This window comes from Perca flavescens, chromosome 1 (assembly GCF_004354835.1).
Source record: "Perca flavescens isolate YP-PL-M2 chromosome 1, PFLA_1.0, whole genome shotgun sequence".
NCBI classification, from domain to species: domain Eukaryota; kingdom Metazoa; phylum Chordata; class Actinopteri; order Perciformes; family Percidae; genus Perca; species Perca flavescens.
The window spans coordinates 22,313,685-22,328,482 of record NC_041331.1 but is presented as its reverse complement, the minus strand read 5'-3'; the positions used below and the strand labels follow the sequence as shown (position 1 = coordinate 22,328,482).

The 14,798-nt window shown below is 40.2% G+C and overlaps 1 protein-coding gene across 2 annotated transcripts in view; it reads right to left on the bottom strand.

The window, feature by feature from the left end:
• Positions 1-700: 700 nt before the first annotated feature.
• The window catches only part of syt7b (synaptotagmin VIIb), a 45,046-nt gene continuing 30,948 nt past the window's right edge, over positions 701-14,798 (bottom strand). The window contains exons 5-10 of one of the 2 annotated variants that reach the window (XM_028579172.1): positions 8,716-8,839; positions 4,100-4,367; positions 3,810-3,979; positions 3,371-3,485; positions 2,967-3,166; positions 701-1,620 (exon numbers count right to left, since the gene is read on the bottom strand). In XM_028579172.1, coding sequence (XP_028434973.1) covers positions 1,516-1,620; positions 2,967-3,166; positions 3,371-3,485; positions 3,810-3,979; positions 4,100-4,367; positions 8,716-8,839 — 982 coding nt within the window. In that variant the 3' untranslated portion in view covers positions 701-1,515. Of the gene's footprint in view, positions 1,621-2,966; positions 3,167-3,370; positions 3,486-3,568; positions 3,678-3,809; positions 3,980-4,099; positions 4,368-8,715; positions 8,840-14,798 lie in introns of those variants that run through there. The other variant, XM_028579179.1, reaches the window with a different exon arrangement.

Here is a 14,798-nt window from a genome sequence, read left to right as displayed (position 1 = left end):
AGATCAAACCCACCACAAATACATCTGAAACTATCTGCCTGGCTTAATACCACTAGGAGTATGTTAGAAAATACTGTATATGTGTCTGTGATTTGGGTGGACTGATCATTTAACATCAGTGACCTCCCCACGTCTTCAGCCAACTTCAACACCACAAATTCTAACAATACCTTATTTTCATTATCGTTATCAAGAGCTGTTTTCAACAATTTCTTAGTCTTATAGTCTACAGTCTTATTTAGCTGTGCAAAATACTTCCTTATTTACAGACAGACAGACAGACACACACACACACACACACACACACACACACACACACACACACACACACACACACACACACACACACACACACACACACACACACACACACACACACACACACACACACACACACACACACACACACACACACACACACACACACACACACACACACACACACACACACACACACACACACACACACGGAAGCTGGCTTTTTGCTTATTTTCTGTGTCTGGAAGAACAGGTTGATTCTGTAAGTTCTTTTGAAAATCCAAAAAGAAAACAACATTAATCACGTTACTCATTTTTTTCCGTCCATTGGGATTTTTAAAAAAAAAAAAAAAAAAAATTGGAACATATTTCTTTTTTTTACACTTGCCCTATTGGACCATCGTTAAACGTTCATGTTCATATTTTTTTTTTTTTTTTTTTTTCGAAGAACTTCATTTGGGGTTACAGCACATCACCCACAGCACGCACAGACGACAAAGGGTTCCAGCCAAGGAAGAATTATTACAGTGGTGCCAGAGAAAGAGTGAAAAGTGAAAAAGATCAAACATGAGTTGAGTGACAGAGTCTAATTCCATTTAAAAATTAATTTAAAATACAGCCCATCACTCTTCCATTGCCTGTGTCGGTTTTCCTGATTTTTCAGGCATTTTAAAAAGGTATGCAGGAATAGTGACGTAACGGAAGAGGACTTGAACGAAGAGGCGAGGAGCAGAGTGGAAGATTCCTCACTGCAACACCAGATGTAGGTGAATAAATGGGTTGCACAGGTCAGTGCCATTCACACACACACGTCTTGCCGCCACAGAGAATTGTTGGAATATTAGTTTGATACGTTTTTGGTTGGTAGTTTGTAGTCAGGGGTGGCAAGAGGTCCTGCTCTAATGTTGAACACTGGGAATGGTTGACAAGGTGAAGGAAAGACTGAGAATGATCTTGAAGAAAAATCTCATTGAAAAAGGTCACAAGGAGGAAGTGAGGAAAGACATCAAAGACATTTTTAAGTTCTGACAAAAGAGATGAGACAAGGGTCAGGTGGGAATCGGAACTTGACGAGGGTGAAATTTTAAGGATGACTGAGGGCGGAGGATATCAAAGAGGCCTGAGAACAAAGAGATGACACACATTGTCTGCAGCCCAACACTGCAGTCAGGAAATATGGGGGATATGTGCTAAGGGAAGGGGCTAATGCTGAATTCTGAGGGGAAAACACTGTAGGCAGGTTGGTCCTTGGGTCCCTCAGGCCTTGAGAGCATGCCACTGGGACACAGGATTACGAGGACGACCCATCATGTCTTTCCAGTGTTTTACCTCTGCTGGGCCGCTCTTCCATGAAAGATAAATCTGTGAGAAAGAGAGAGTTAATGTAACCTAAATGTCACACAGAGATTGATGTTATTTGTAAAGAGGAAAAAAAAATATGGGGGTATTAAGTAAAAAAAAAACTCACTGTGAGTGTTAAGTCTAGCCCTGTTTTCACCACTAAGCCTGCCACTCCAATCAGAATTTAACTCAAATCCAGGGCAGAAAAAGAGCCATTAGAGGAAGAGATTTCACTTGCTGAAATACTCTGAGAAAGGCTAATGCTGACACTAATGAAGATCAAACGCTAAGTCTTTAAGTCATTTGAGTTGAGCTTTGGGGTCTTTCCAGTATTTTAGACAGACATGATACATTGAATTGTGTTAGAGCTCGTATCTCCAGTGTACATCTATACATTAAGAGACGTGGGTATTTGATTTGAAATAAACAAATCTGTCAGTATGCACAAGGACTGATGTGGTTAGAGTCAAGTTGAATAATGATCTATGAATCAGTAACAAAAATAGCAGAAACTAAGGCAATGCTTTATTTGACGGGTCAGTAAATTCCTTAGAATTGTCCTGAAAAGAACAATGTCAGAGAGTGTTAAATTGGTACACTTCCAGTGTATTAATTCCAATTAATTGTTGAGCTAACTTAGCCTAAACTCTTTCAGTAAGTACACAGAAAGGTCAGCTGAAAATGGGAAAATGTGACTTTGTTGAATATATATGATGGATAAAGTTTCCAATGATAAATGAGTTTAAAACGCAGCAGTACGTTCAAAGACATTCTTTTGGAAAGCAAGTAACTAACTGACCACAGCTATCTAAACGTAATGTTTTCCATAATTAGCATCAAATTACAGTTTTTCCTAGGGAATATTGAGAAATGATGAGGAAATAACAGACCCTAACTAACCAATAGAAGAAATACAACAACACACATATATTGGTAACACTGAAACCTCAACATTCAAGGTTTCATTTGCCTCTCTTAGTCTTGGTGTGTGCAACAGATCCTTTGTACTAGCCAATTTTGATGGTTCAACAAATAGCCAATAATGCAATGTGCCATATATTAAAGTCAGTTATAGTTGGGGGAATTTGGACACATCACAGAGTGACTATATTTACATAAAAGATTTGCCTGCATGTCATGCTTATTTGTTTTTGGTGTAAGTCCAAATAAAAACTGGTTCACCCTTAAAATTAAGCGTTTTTCTTCTCATTTATTAATTTTCAATGCAGAAGACGGGTCTGCGTGTTCCAGCAGGGGTCAGTAGAGACTGGCTCAGTGATCAGCTGCTGATGCTCTGTCACATACTCAGGAAAACAGAGAAAGAGAAGAAGAGAAGAAGAAGAAGTGAAGAAGAGGGAAGGAGATACCTTTCCAATGACATCATTGCGACTGAGCCTGTCCTTGTCCATGACGGTGATAATTATGGTGGTCTCTCTCAGCACGTGAGCAGGCACGTCAAAGGGGAAGGACTCGTTGAAAACGGGGTTTAGACAGCGCTTCATTACCACCGTCTTCTTCTTCTCCACACGCTTGTCCTTGTGCATCAACCACACTTTTACATAGGGGTCTGCCGAGAGGGAAATGTGCTGTTTGTTTACAATATCTTATTCCTGTTTACCACAATTTAATGCAATGTTAGTTTATGTGCTATCATGGATTTTCTTTAGTAGTGAACAAAAAAAAATAAGATTTTATCATTTTTTATTTTGAAGCAGCAATGATTTAGAAGAGCAACAATAAAAGGTCACGGGAGATGAAGGAGCATCTATACCAGAAGTGCCTCCAATGTCCATGGCTTTGAGGTTGCGTGCTTTAATGATGCTCACAGTGATGGTGTTGGCTGTGGGGTTGTAGCACAGAGACACCAGCAGATCCCCTCGACTCCCCTGGAGAAATCACACACAACAACAGTGAATTCTTTACTTTTTTTTAATCCCCTTTTCACATTGCTCTCCCTTCTGTTGCTTACTGTGTACTTCTGTTTCTTCATCTGGCTGTCTGCGTTCTCTCCATCTACCTGTCAGCCTCTCCATATTCCCTTCTCTCTCTTCTCCCACCAGCACGCTGCCACATTTCCCCTGAGAGCATCACGGCAGCCAGGAATGACATCACCCATTACATTCTGTCCAATCTACAGATTCCCCTCCTCCCTGTCCTCCTTGTTCCTCTACCCTCTTTCTTCCCTCCCCCCCATTTTCCTTCTTACTCACGCTGCCATCGCTACATGGATTCAGCTCCTTCCAGAAAGTCTGCATGTTGGCCAGGTCCAGTTTGTTGAGGGGGATGGACACCTCTCCAATGGGGTCATTCCTGCTGAAGCGGTCGTAGTCGAGAACCTGTAGGTATAGAGTCCTCTGGACCACCTTCTCATAGGGGAATCCTGAAAAACAACACAGTCTCGATAAGTCAGTGATGCACATAGAAAAAAAACAGCTATGGAGTGCCTGCATGCGCTGTTAATGTTGTTATGTATGTATTAGGAAAGCTTCCTCCATCAAACCTTCAAACAGGAAGGTTTCATTCCAGTGGGGGTTCAGATTCTTCCTCTTGACTTTGGTCTCCAGTTTGTGCTTCTTGTCTGGCAGCAGGTAGAGTTTGACAAATGGATCAGAGGTGCCGGAAAAGTCCTTAGCAGGCAAATCCTGGCCCTTGAGAACTTTGACAGTGAGGGTGGAGTCCTGAAAACTGTATCCAACGCTGAACTGAATACGACCCAGTTTCTCACACACTTGACCCTCGTGGTCATCATCCTCCGAACCTGGAGACAACTAAGGAGGACACCGGAGGAAGAGGAGATAAAGTTATGTAAGCTTTTCATTTACTGTATCTTAATTACTGTGTTTAGGACGTATGGGGGAACACCTACAAAAGCACCCTCCAATCATTATGCATACAACAAAAAAGAACCATAAAGATAGTAAACAATGTTGGATATTGGGAACACACTAATAATCGTTTTTTAAAGTCACATGCATTGATATTCAGGGATCTGGTGGAATTTAAGACTGCACAATGTACAAAGCAAGACATAATTTACTTCCTGGCAATATACAAAAAATACATAACTTAAGAGAAAATGTTAATTTGAAACAACATGTTCGCACCAATCTCAAATGTATGTTCATATCAATTTGTGGGGTGATTTTGTGGAATGGACTAGAGGAAGAAATTAAACTTAAATCAAAAGTAAAAATCTAAGTAAAACAGTTTAAAGTGATAAAAAAAATATTTTTGCAAGGCACAGAAACGAGAAAGGGGGATGTAAAGCATGCTAATGGTGATGTTGTTCTTTTTCACATTCTTGGGTATTGATGTTGATTATGTATGAAGAGGAAGAACTGAGTGATTTAGTTGTTGGGATGGATGCTTCCGGAGAGTTGGTATTGAGAACTGAAAGATTTGAATAGTATAGAAGAAGGGTAGGACCAGACAAGCATCAACATTTTACTTCTTCCTACTCCTTTTTGTACACACACACACACACACACACACACACACACACACACACACACACATATGCATATATTAGAGTTTCTCAGAATGGAGGAATTTCTTCATGAGGGCTATGCGATACAGTCGAAAGCTCAAAACAACACAAGTGAGTGGACCTTGAGTTGAGATTGTTTTGTCAACTGCTGTTTCCAAGGTCAAGAATGAAATGTCAAGCTCAACCACAAAGTAGAATCAGCACCTTGAAAACAGTCAACAGAAACTCTTATAATTTCATGAAGGTAGGGTTTATTGCAGGGCTGATGCATTTATGAGTTTTAGTTTTAACCATGTACTTAATGAATTGACAGTGGAGTGTATAAGTATATACAAAATGTAGTATCATTAAAATTGTAGTATCATCAGACCACTAGGTCAAATTGGCAATATTCAAAGCATGTCCTCACACAGATTAAACACTGCCATAGCAGCTGACAGGTGGTATCACACTAAATAAGAATATTGGACTCCAATCCACAGGGGGCACTAATTCTGCACTTCCACCTTATTAACACAGCTCCTAACTGGCAATCTAGCATAATATTATGTCATGGCTGCTGTCTGACTGTGTGGAGATGAGAGGAGATTATCTGTTGGTAGACAGACCCTCTGACTGATGGTGGCGTGGCCTGGAGGGAGGGGGAGAAATCCAGTTTAAAAAGTGCTATCTGATGGGGGAAGAGCTAGAGGCATTACTCAAGGAGCAGTTCCAGAAATGTAATATCCAATTCTGTATTCTCCCACATATTTCTGATGGTGGTGCTCAGCCTCATTCTCCATGCTAAATATGATCACTTTTCATTATGCAATCCTCCACCCAACAGCTGGCCTAAATTGCTTTTCCCCATTTTCTGTGTTGGGTGCTCTTTCTTTTTTTCCAGAGTCCTCCCATCTTATTCAATTCTTAAATCCTCCTCTCTAATTTCTTTTTCTGATACCCAAACAACCCACGTACAATAGATGCAGATTCTCTGGGAGCCCAAAACATGGCCAAGTCTGAACAACACTTTAAATTTATGCTCAACGTTAGATAGCCTACATATATGGATACTGATGTGCCTTCTCTGCGTTCATTTCATCATGTCAATTTTATATTTTGTTTCATCAAGAAACTCATTGAATTGATTCTACCAACAAATATTGTCAGTCTTGCTTAACCTCCATTGTTGTCCAAAAACTACAAGAATTAGCCACATTTTGCACTGACTTACATTTATTACAATAAACATGGGCACTATAGTTTATTTTGAGTCAATTCGAATGCTGCTGTAAATACTCAATAGCTCAATGTGTTTCAATCCGCATCTGAAAAATAGTATACATTTGTAAGCTACAGTTCCCCCTTGTTTTATGAAATTATTTAGCCTTTAAAACACAAAATGAAAGTATGTGACCAATTTCTAAAGATTCACGTCTTTTGTAAGAATGAATGGGCTTGGTGCTGAGATCCACATACACTGTAGGCTGTGGAAGTCAAAAAGTATTGAGGGACGGACAAACACATTGCTAGATTTGGTCTTCATGGGATTTGTTGACAGATCCACAAAAACAAAAAAACATAGCCAGCCTTATCCTTTAAACAAAAAAAAGCACACCTCTGCAAATGTGTGGATGGGTGTTGACACAGAGAAAAGACACCTTCACACCAGCGGCTCTGTGAGCATCTCAAAAAATGAAAGCAGTGTCAGAGTACATCCTGATAAGAACCATATGATGCTGACATGACCCCCACCGATCCTCCCCCAATCCCTATCACCCGAGACGCTTGAGAGGGTTTGATGTATATATACTCTGATGTTCAATGCCATTTCCATGCATCCTTTTTTTCTCAGTATAAAATAAAGTCGGTATATACTGCCACTGCTTTCCCTACAGCAGCACAAGTGGCTTAAAAGTGCTGGATAGGTATTTTCAGCATGGAATGAGGGTTGTGTAATATATAGATGCCTATGGCAAAACTGCCCAGAATGAGTATTATCATTAAGCACCACCACTGTGAATTCCTTAGACACACCATGAGACCCACATAATTACCCACTGCTCATACCCATCCTTGCCATATTCTCGTAGCACCCACAGCACTCCGTGTTCCTTCACTGCTAATTACTGAATCTCTCTGAAAAGGCGCACATCCCCTCCCCTCCCAGTGTCTCACTCCAGAGTGGTGATTACTGTATGTTTCAGTTATCGGAGTTACTGTATGGCAATAACTAACTGTGATGCTCTACAGGTTTGTGAGCTGAGTGGGATGGAGACAGTACTTTCTGAGTGATGAAAGACTTGCAAGGAGGAAACACTTCTCAGAGGACTTCGCTCAATTGAACTAAAATGTGTAGACTTTCTTTTCTCACTTTCTTCTCTGGAACAGACACAGTGTATTGTTTACAGTAGGTGGTAGACAATGAAATGTAAACACCTCATGCAAAATTATTTTAAGATTTATTTATTTATTGCCATGTATTGCCTTTATTGATAGGACAGATTAAGTCAGGAAAGTGGGAGAGAGAAGGGGGATGACATGCAGCAAAGGGCCACAGGTTGGAACTGAACCCACAGCCGCTGCAACAAGGACTGAACCTCTGTACATGGTGGCACGCTCAACCAGGTGAGCTACCTAGGCGCCCCAATGCAAAATTACTTTATTAAGGATAATTCTGGTTAATTAAAAATGATTGTATGTAATGATTTGTATAGCCTTGGCCTCATTGCTATCAAGTGTAAAAACAAAACATTGAATGTGATCTGGCAGGTAAAGTTTAGGTCAAAATTAAACCAGGAGGCTAGTCAGTAAATAGTGATAGATGTTTACAACAGTTTTTGTTTAATTTCCCAAATAAGTTTGGCTAACCTGTAGGCTGGCATGATTGTCTGAATGCTTGTGTTTCTCGCCCAAGCAGACATATTTTTACCAAAGCTGCCATGTTCCCAGATAGTCAGCAACTAATTTGATAAGTAAAATTATATTATTACTGACATAAGTGATTTTTTTGTAGTGAAACTGCAAAAAAAGGACCCAAGTTGTAAGAAAGTGGAATTACAAAACTGAACACTAAACTCCAACTTAATCACAAATACTGCTATAAAGTAATTTCAGCCAATTGTCCAAGTGACCGTTATCACTAAAGGCACTGCTTTTTAAAGTGGGCTCTCATAGAATATCAACATAAATCTTAGTTAAATCAATACCAACATATACAACACAGCCCTTGAGTGGAGATTGTTTTGTCAACTGCAGTTTCCAAGGTCAAGAATGAACTGCCAAGCTGTGCATTCAAGCTGTATCAAACAAGATTAGCTGCTACAAGTTAAAAACCAAGCAACAGAGACATAATGAACTGAATGAATTTTTTACATTATTTTGTCTACCCCCTTGCTTCCTCATCCACTTCCTTGTCTCAAGGCCTGCATGAAACTTTCATCTGAGATTAGAAAAGATGATCTGGAAGCACCATTCAAGTCTCTCAGCCGTCTCATTTATTATGATTTAAAAGGCTTTTCTGACAGCAGTCCTCCCCGTCTTAATATAGATGAGTTTGGCAATGCAGAAAACAGACAGACCACGAATGAGTTAGTGGTGTATCAATATCAAATGGGTCTTGTGGAGCTTGAGATATACTGTGTTGTTACCATGAGCATGTCACTGGTGACGGAGTTGGCCAAGTCAGAAACAGAGGAGTTGGCATCGTGGCGACGTCCGGTCTCGTCTGGGGTCTGACCTCTGGGGCTGCTGCCTGGTTTGTTACCCGGAGTCCTGTTAAAATGGACACAAACACACACATATTCAAATAAAAATGCTCATATTTCGGAAGGGTCCTTTTCGGTTTCAAAAGGATATTGCCTTTGTTTCTGCAAGCGTGACAGGGAGGCCTAGCTAACAGCAACATAGAGGGCATTACAGTAGTTGAGGTGAGTCAAGACAAAAGTATGACCCTTTTAAAATCACTAAATGATAAAGACTTGACCTTAGATAAGAGCCTCAGCTGGAAACAGCTAGATTTGATCACTCAGTTGAATCTGTATGTCCAGTAGTCAAACAGTGTCAGTATAATCATAACAAGACCTCAAGCTAAACATTCACCTGTGAAACTTTCTCCACCACCCCCTGTCTTTTCACACACTGAGAATTGTGCATGAACAAAACTAGGCCATCAACTAAATATTCACACCTAAAGTAATAAACACCAATATATCTGACTGACAATATAAATAAAATACTAAAATTAGTGAAGGATATGTAACAATTTGGTAAACAGGGAAAATCCAAAAATCTATACCAGTAGAAGCCTTTTGAGAAATAAGACTAACAAGCACTTATCGCTGTGAGACAATCCAGAAAGAAAAAAACAGAAGGATTTAGAGAAACAGAGCGGGAGCGGGTGAGCTGTAAAACACAAAGGTAAAAGTAGAAGAGATTAGAAGAAGGTATTGTGGAAAATATGATCTTAGAGGGAAAGATAAATTTGAAGACTTATCTGTACACAGAGGTTGAGAAAAAGTGAAGGAGAGGATTTGTCTTGGTTAAGATTCTGAGGAATAATAGAATGAACAAAGTGAGGTTACGGACTCAAATTAATGTGAGACTGACACACACACACACACACACACACACACACACACACACACACACACACACACACACACACACACACACACACACACACACACACACACACACACACACACACACACACACACACACACACACACACACACACACACACACACACACACACACACACACACCAAAGTAAAGAAGGGAGATTGACACTAGCCTGGAAACAGAACAGGTTTGGTTCGGGTAAAGAGTCAGAAAGGAAGCAAGCTGACATGTTAGATGGGCAAGACAAATAGAAGAAGGCTGAAGAAGGAGGGGTGAGAGATGGACAGGGTTTGTACAGCAAAGAGACAAGTAAAAGCAGAGCGAGAGTGAGCAGGGGAAAAAGATATGGTGTAGAAGAGAAAAGAATAGAATAGATTTGTCACTGCGTTTATTTCCTGTGATCTGCAGGTCAGAGCGCCAACAATGCAGCGCAGACTTAATTAAAAATGTAATGGTTTCTGTTGCAAACACAGCTTACTATTTTAGGTATCAGCTGATGAAGACATCTGAAACATGACTGCATTATTTCTCTAACAGGTCAAACTGATAACGCAGAGAAAGCTAAAAATGTTCAATTACAGCTTCTAATATCAACCCCCAACACATAGGGGAACAATGTGTTACGCAGGGGATAATGACATTATTGCGAATTAGAACCCTGACAGGGTGATGCAGGAAGAGAGGTCAGTTTGCAATAATGACCGGCTCGCTCTACATTATCCCGGTTATTACATGGCTTCAAACGCTCGATGGTGTTTTAAGCCCCCAAAGTCTCCTTCCAGGCAATGCTGTGACCGTTGACTTAAAGGCACCTAACCCTAACCTTAGCCCTAACCCTAACCATTGCCTAATCTTAGTGCCTTCCAGGCAGCGCTGCCTGGAAGGAGACGTTGGGGGCTTAAAACACTGATAAACACCGATAAACACTTCAAACACGGCTTCTCAAACTTAGGTTACCCGCTGATGACGCCTTAGCTTTACCGCTGATGAGCACAGCTTTTTGGCGGAAGCCAGGGAATGAGCTAACTGATGCTCTGTTTGCACTGCTGGCAAAAGCTCTATTAAGGAGCCCCGTTTCCTCCAACCTCTCTCCCTTTGTGATCTGATCTGTATAAGCACAAATATTGATTAAAAAATGATTTTATTGATTAAAAATGGTCCGCCTGAGTCTAAGACTCAGTCCATGGCAACGGTCTGTTATACTAAGCAACGGTCTGTTATAAAGAAATAGCAGTCCACAAAATGCTGTGATTGACTAATCAGAATCAAGTATTCAACCAAGCCATGTAATAAATTAAAATAATGACATACTGTACCACATGGCAGTTACGCTGTAATACTGAGTTGACTCCCACATGTATTGTGGTGGTGCTCTGTGTTCAAGCATCATACCCACTGTTTTACCTATTTCAGAACTTTTTCTCCTAGGCAGCCTGCAATAATTGCTAAATGAATTAAGTTTGTCATCATCATCTGATATGTTTATTATTGTGTGCGTCTGTAAATTGGATTACGATTCTGTTTTTTGCAGGAATACTTACGACTTCTTTTAACGTAAAGATGACCTTAAGCCTATAGACTTACAGCATAATGGGACTGATATTACCTTATGATGCTTTTTTGGGAATGGGGCTACGATCAATTAGTTAAAAAGGTGCCCAGCTAAGTTAAGAGTGGAACAAAAAAAGCTTTTTGACCATATAATACATCATACCCAGATGATCTGATCATCACCTTCCCCCAACAGAGCCTGTATTTTCAAATTATTTACTATGAAATGAAAATCAATGTGTAGATGTTTAAAACCTGCTTGAAGTCCATCAGTGTTTTATCACCCAACCATTATCACCCATTGGGTGGAATAGTTGCGACTGGTTTGAAAACTGTTGGAAGGTAATTCTGCTCCTCTGACATTCGAGCATCCACTGCCGACGTTAAAATCTCAGCAGAGCTTTTAGTGCATGAAAGTGTAAAATTCACATTACCCTTTTCACAATGTTTATGCCTGATTGGTTGTTTGTCTGGTACGTTTGTAGATTTGTCAGGTAGATTTTATGGGACAACAGCAGCCACCTGAAGTTTAAAACATTAATTTGTAAAAAGCTCTTTTATATGTACCCTCCATCACCTTCTCCCCTCTAAATAGTTCATTTCCAGCTCAGCTACATATACGAGCCTTTAAAGGCATTCCCCACTTAGACTATAGAGCAAATAATATATGCCTGTCAGCTGGGTCCCAAAGAGTCTATAAATGCTTACTTGTAGGAGGGGTTGGCTCAATGACATCCGATTGAACCCTCCTTATTCAACACCCAACACACAAGACAGAGACCACATGGATCTTGACTAATCAACCTCACATAAACACAGCTGGGAATTTTCTCAATTTCCTTCTACTGTGAATATTTGGCTATAAATCATCTCAGCCATGCCGAGCACATGCAATACTTTAACACGGTGCATATAAAACTGTTGTAGCTAATACAGGCCTGCATATATCATGCATTTTTCCCCCTAACTGTAACATATAAATTGCTCTGTATACTCCAGTATTCCCTGCAGGAAGTTTTTGTAATATTTGCAAAGATCTGATGCATCGTCAACAGGGGGGTAGCACAAAATTCTGGGCCCTGTAGAAAGGCATGTTCTATGGGCCCCTCCCTGCATCCACAGCTATTCATTATAGCATCTTTTTGGGCCCTCCTCACATGAGGGCCCTGAGTACTCAGTCCCCCTTTTCCCCCCAGTACGACGCCCCTGATCGTCAAGTCAAACACTGTCAGCTGCATCAGTAAAAAAAAAGGTTTGTCGGACAACAAATGAACAGAGCAGATGTTGTAAATCTTTTCTTTCCATCTAACTTGAGACACACAATTAGGTGCTCAGTGGACAGGCAGACATAAGACAAGAGATAACTGATCAATAAACTGTGTTAGAGAGGAGATTATATATCCAAACTGGCAGTTAACCAGGTGGAGATCTAAAGACAACATATGTCAGAAAACCGAAAATGGAAGCTAGAGAAAGAGTTTTATTACAGTAACAGGAAGCAAATCAAAGCAGAGTTATTTCCTCACTTCAGGTTGATGACCTAATTTATCAACTAAAAACATAGCATCATTACTTTGGCAGACCACATGTTTACGTTTCAATGACTAGTCAGTGTCAACTCATAAGTTCAACTGACAGAAGATAAAACCCCAAATATGAAGCAGCCAATTGAAACCAAATTATTTTTAGTAATACATCATATTTAGAATACATCATATTTATTTTTGTGTAACAGCAATGTGCCATATTTCAGAGAGCTAATGAGTTCATAGGGAAAAAACAGATACACTTCTCCTGCATTGAATTTTAGTTTGGTGCTCTGCCTTAAAAAAGAAAGCAATTTGTTTCTTGATTTCATTTAATATTTTTCTTTTCCTACTTTTCCTCCTGCAGTGTAGATTTTCTTGCAGTTGTACAAGTGCAATTGTTTTCTTGTGCCAAAATGTGTCAGCAGTCAAAATTATCAAACATGAGATGATTATTTCTCTTCTTTTTCCCCCACTGGAGTTTCTGCCTTTATTCCTGAATTTGTCTTGGAGACACAGACACATTTAATAGAGACAAATTGGCTTAATAACACACTTGTTTCATCAACACTCCAAGAGGATTTGTTTTAGACAAGTACACTTGTGGTGTCTGCCTGTCATAGTCACCAAAGATTGATGTACGGTGACATGAAAGGCAAATAAAGACCTGCTGCTGCACACAGTGTCCTCGAATCAAGACTGTTGGCACGACAACAGCCTGCGGGACATGCGGGACATGGAGCAAGTGGGGTAGTGAGGTGTGTGTAAATATACGTATTTACTCACCGTAAAACACACACACACACACACACACACACACACACACACACACACACACACACAGCACTGGTGCAGCATAATATCTCAACCAGACATGATAACATCCTCAAATTAGCTTTTTGTCCAGAGATAAAGAAAATGATGAGACGTGTTACATAAATATTCCTGTGTAACAACTCATTTTAACTAAAAACAACTGCATTGTTTTCACTGCAGTTATCTCTTTATTCACTGACAAAACTAGACATAAAGATCATTTGTGCAATTATTAGAAAGTAAAAATGTATAATGCCAGGGTGGTGGACAAAAGGAAGAATATCTGTGGCTGTGAGTTGCCCCTTTTGTCTCAAACACCAGTTACATAATTCATTCTTTGAAGGTTGTTGTAACCATGACTACTGAAATGTGTGCTCCCACTTAAGGTTGTACTCACTACAATCATGCATTTTACACGGGGTTGCAGTAACCATGGTAACAGGAGTCTTCAAAAGAGGGCAGTAAAGGAAGGAAGTTGTTCAGAAGGTGCATATATTGAAAATAGCAAAAAGCCCACAGGGCAAACATTTAGAAAGCCTTTGAAACACACTCTTTCCTCATACGTTTAATTTCTCCAACCCCCTGTGACCCAGCGGAAACACCACAGCACACAACAATGGGTATGCGTGAGCTCATGCTGAAAATGGCTGATTCATAAATGCCCAAAAAAAGTGCAAAACAACCTCCAGCTATGATACTCAAAACAGGCAGTGGCAGAAATGCGCAATTATAGAGTTACCTTCTTCCTCTGCTAATAAAACAGTCTGGATCATCAGACTGAGGCAAGCTCTAATCTCACTTCACACTTCACTTTTTCGATGGGAAATGCAAATGAACTACCAGCAAGTCTATGAAACTAAACACACACACACACACACACACACACACACACACACACACACACACACACACACACACAAAATCCTCCTGGAAGGGTGGTTGGCAATGTCACTGGAAGACAACCACTTCGATTTGACGTATCGAGATCAAAACCCTGACTTTTGACCTCATGGCCTCAATCTGAGTCTGAGCCATTTTCTGTGTAATTGGACAAAGCAGCTCGTTACATCCCAGGGAACAATGCAGAGACACCTTATCTACTCCTATCTCACACGTGTATTGTCTGTTGGAAAGTCTGTTTAACATTGATTAAGAGAGACTGAATAAATGAAAAGAACATGCTTAATTCAACCAACTATGATAGAGGTATATCACGT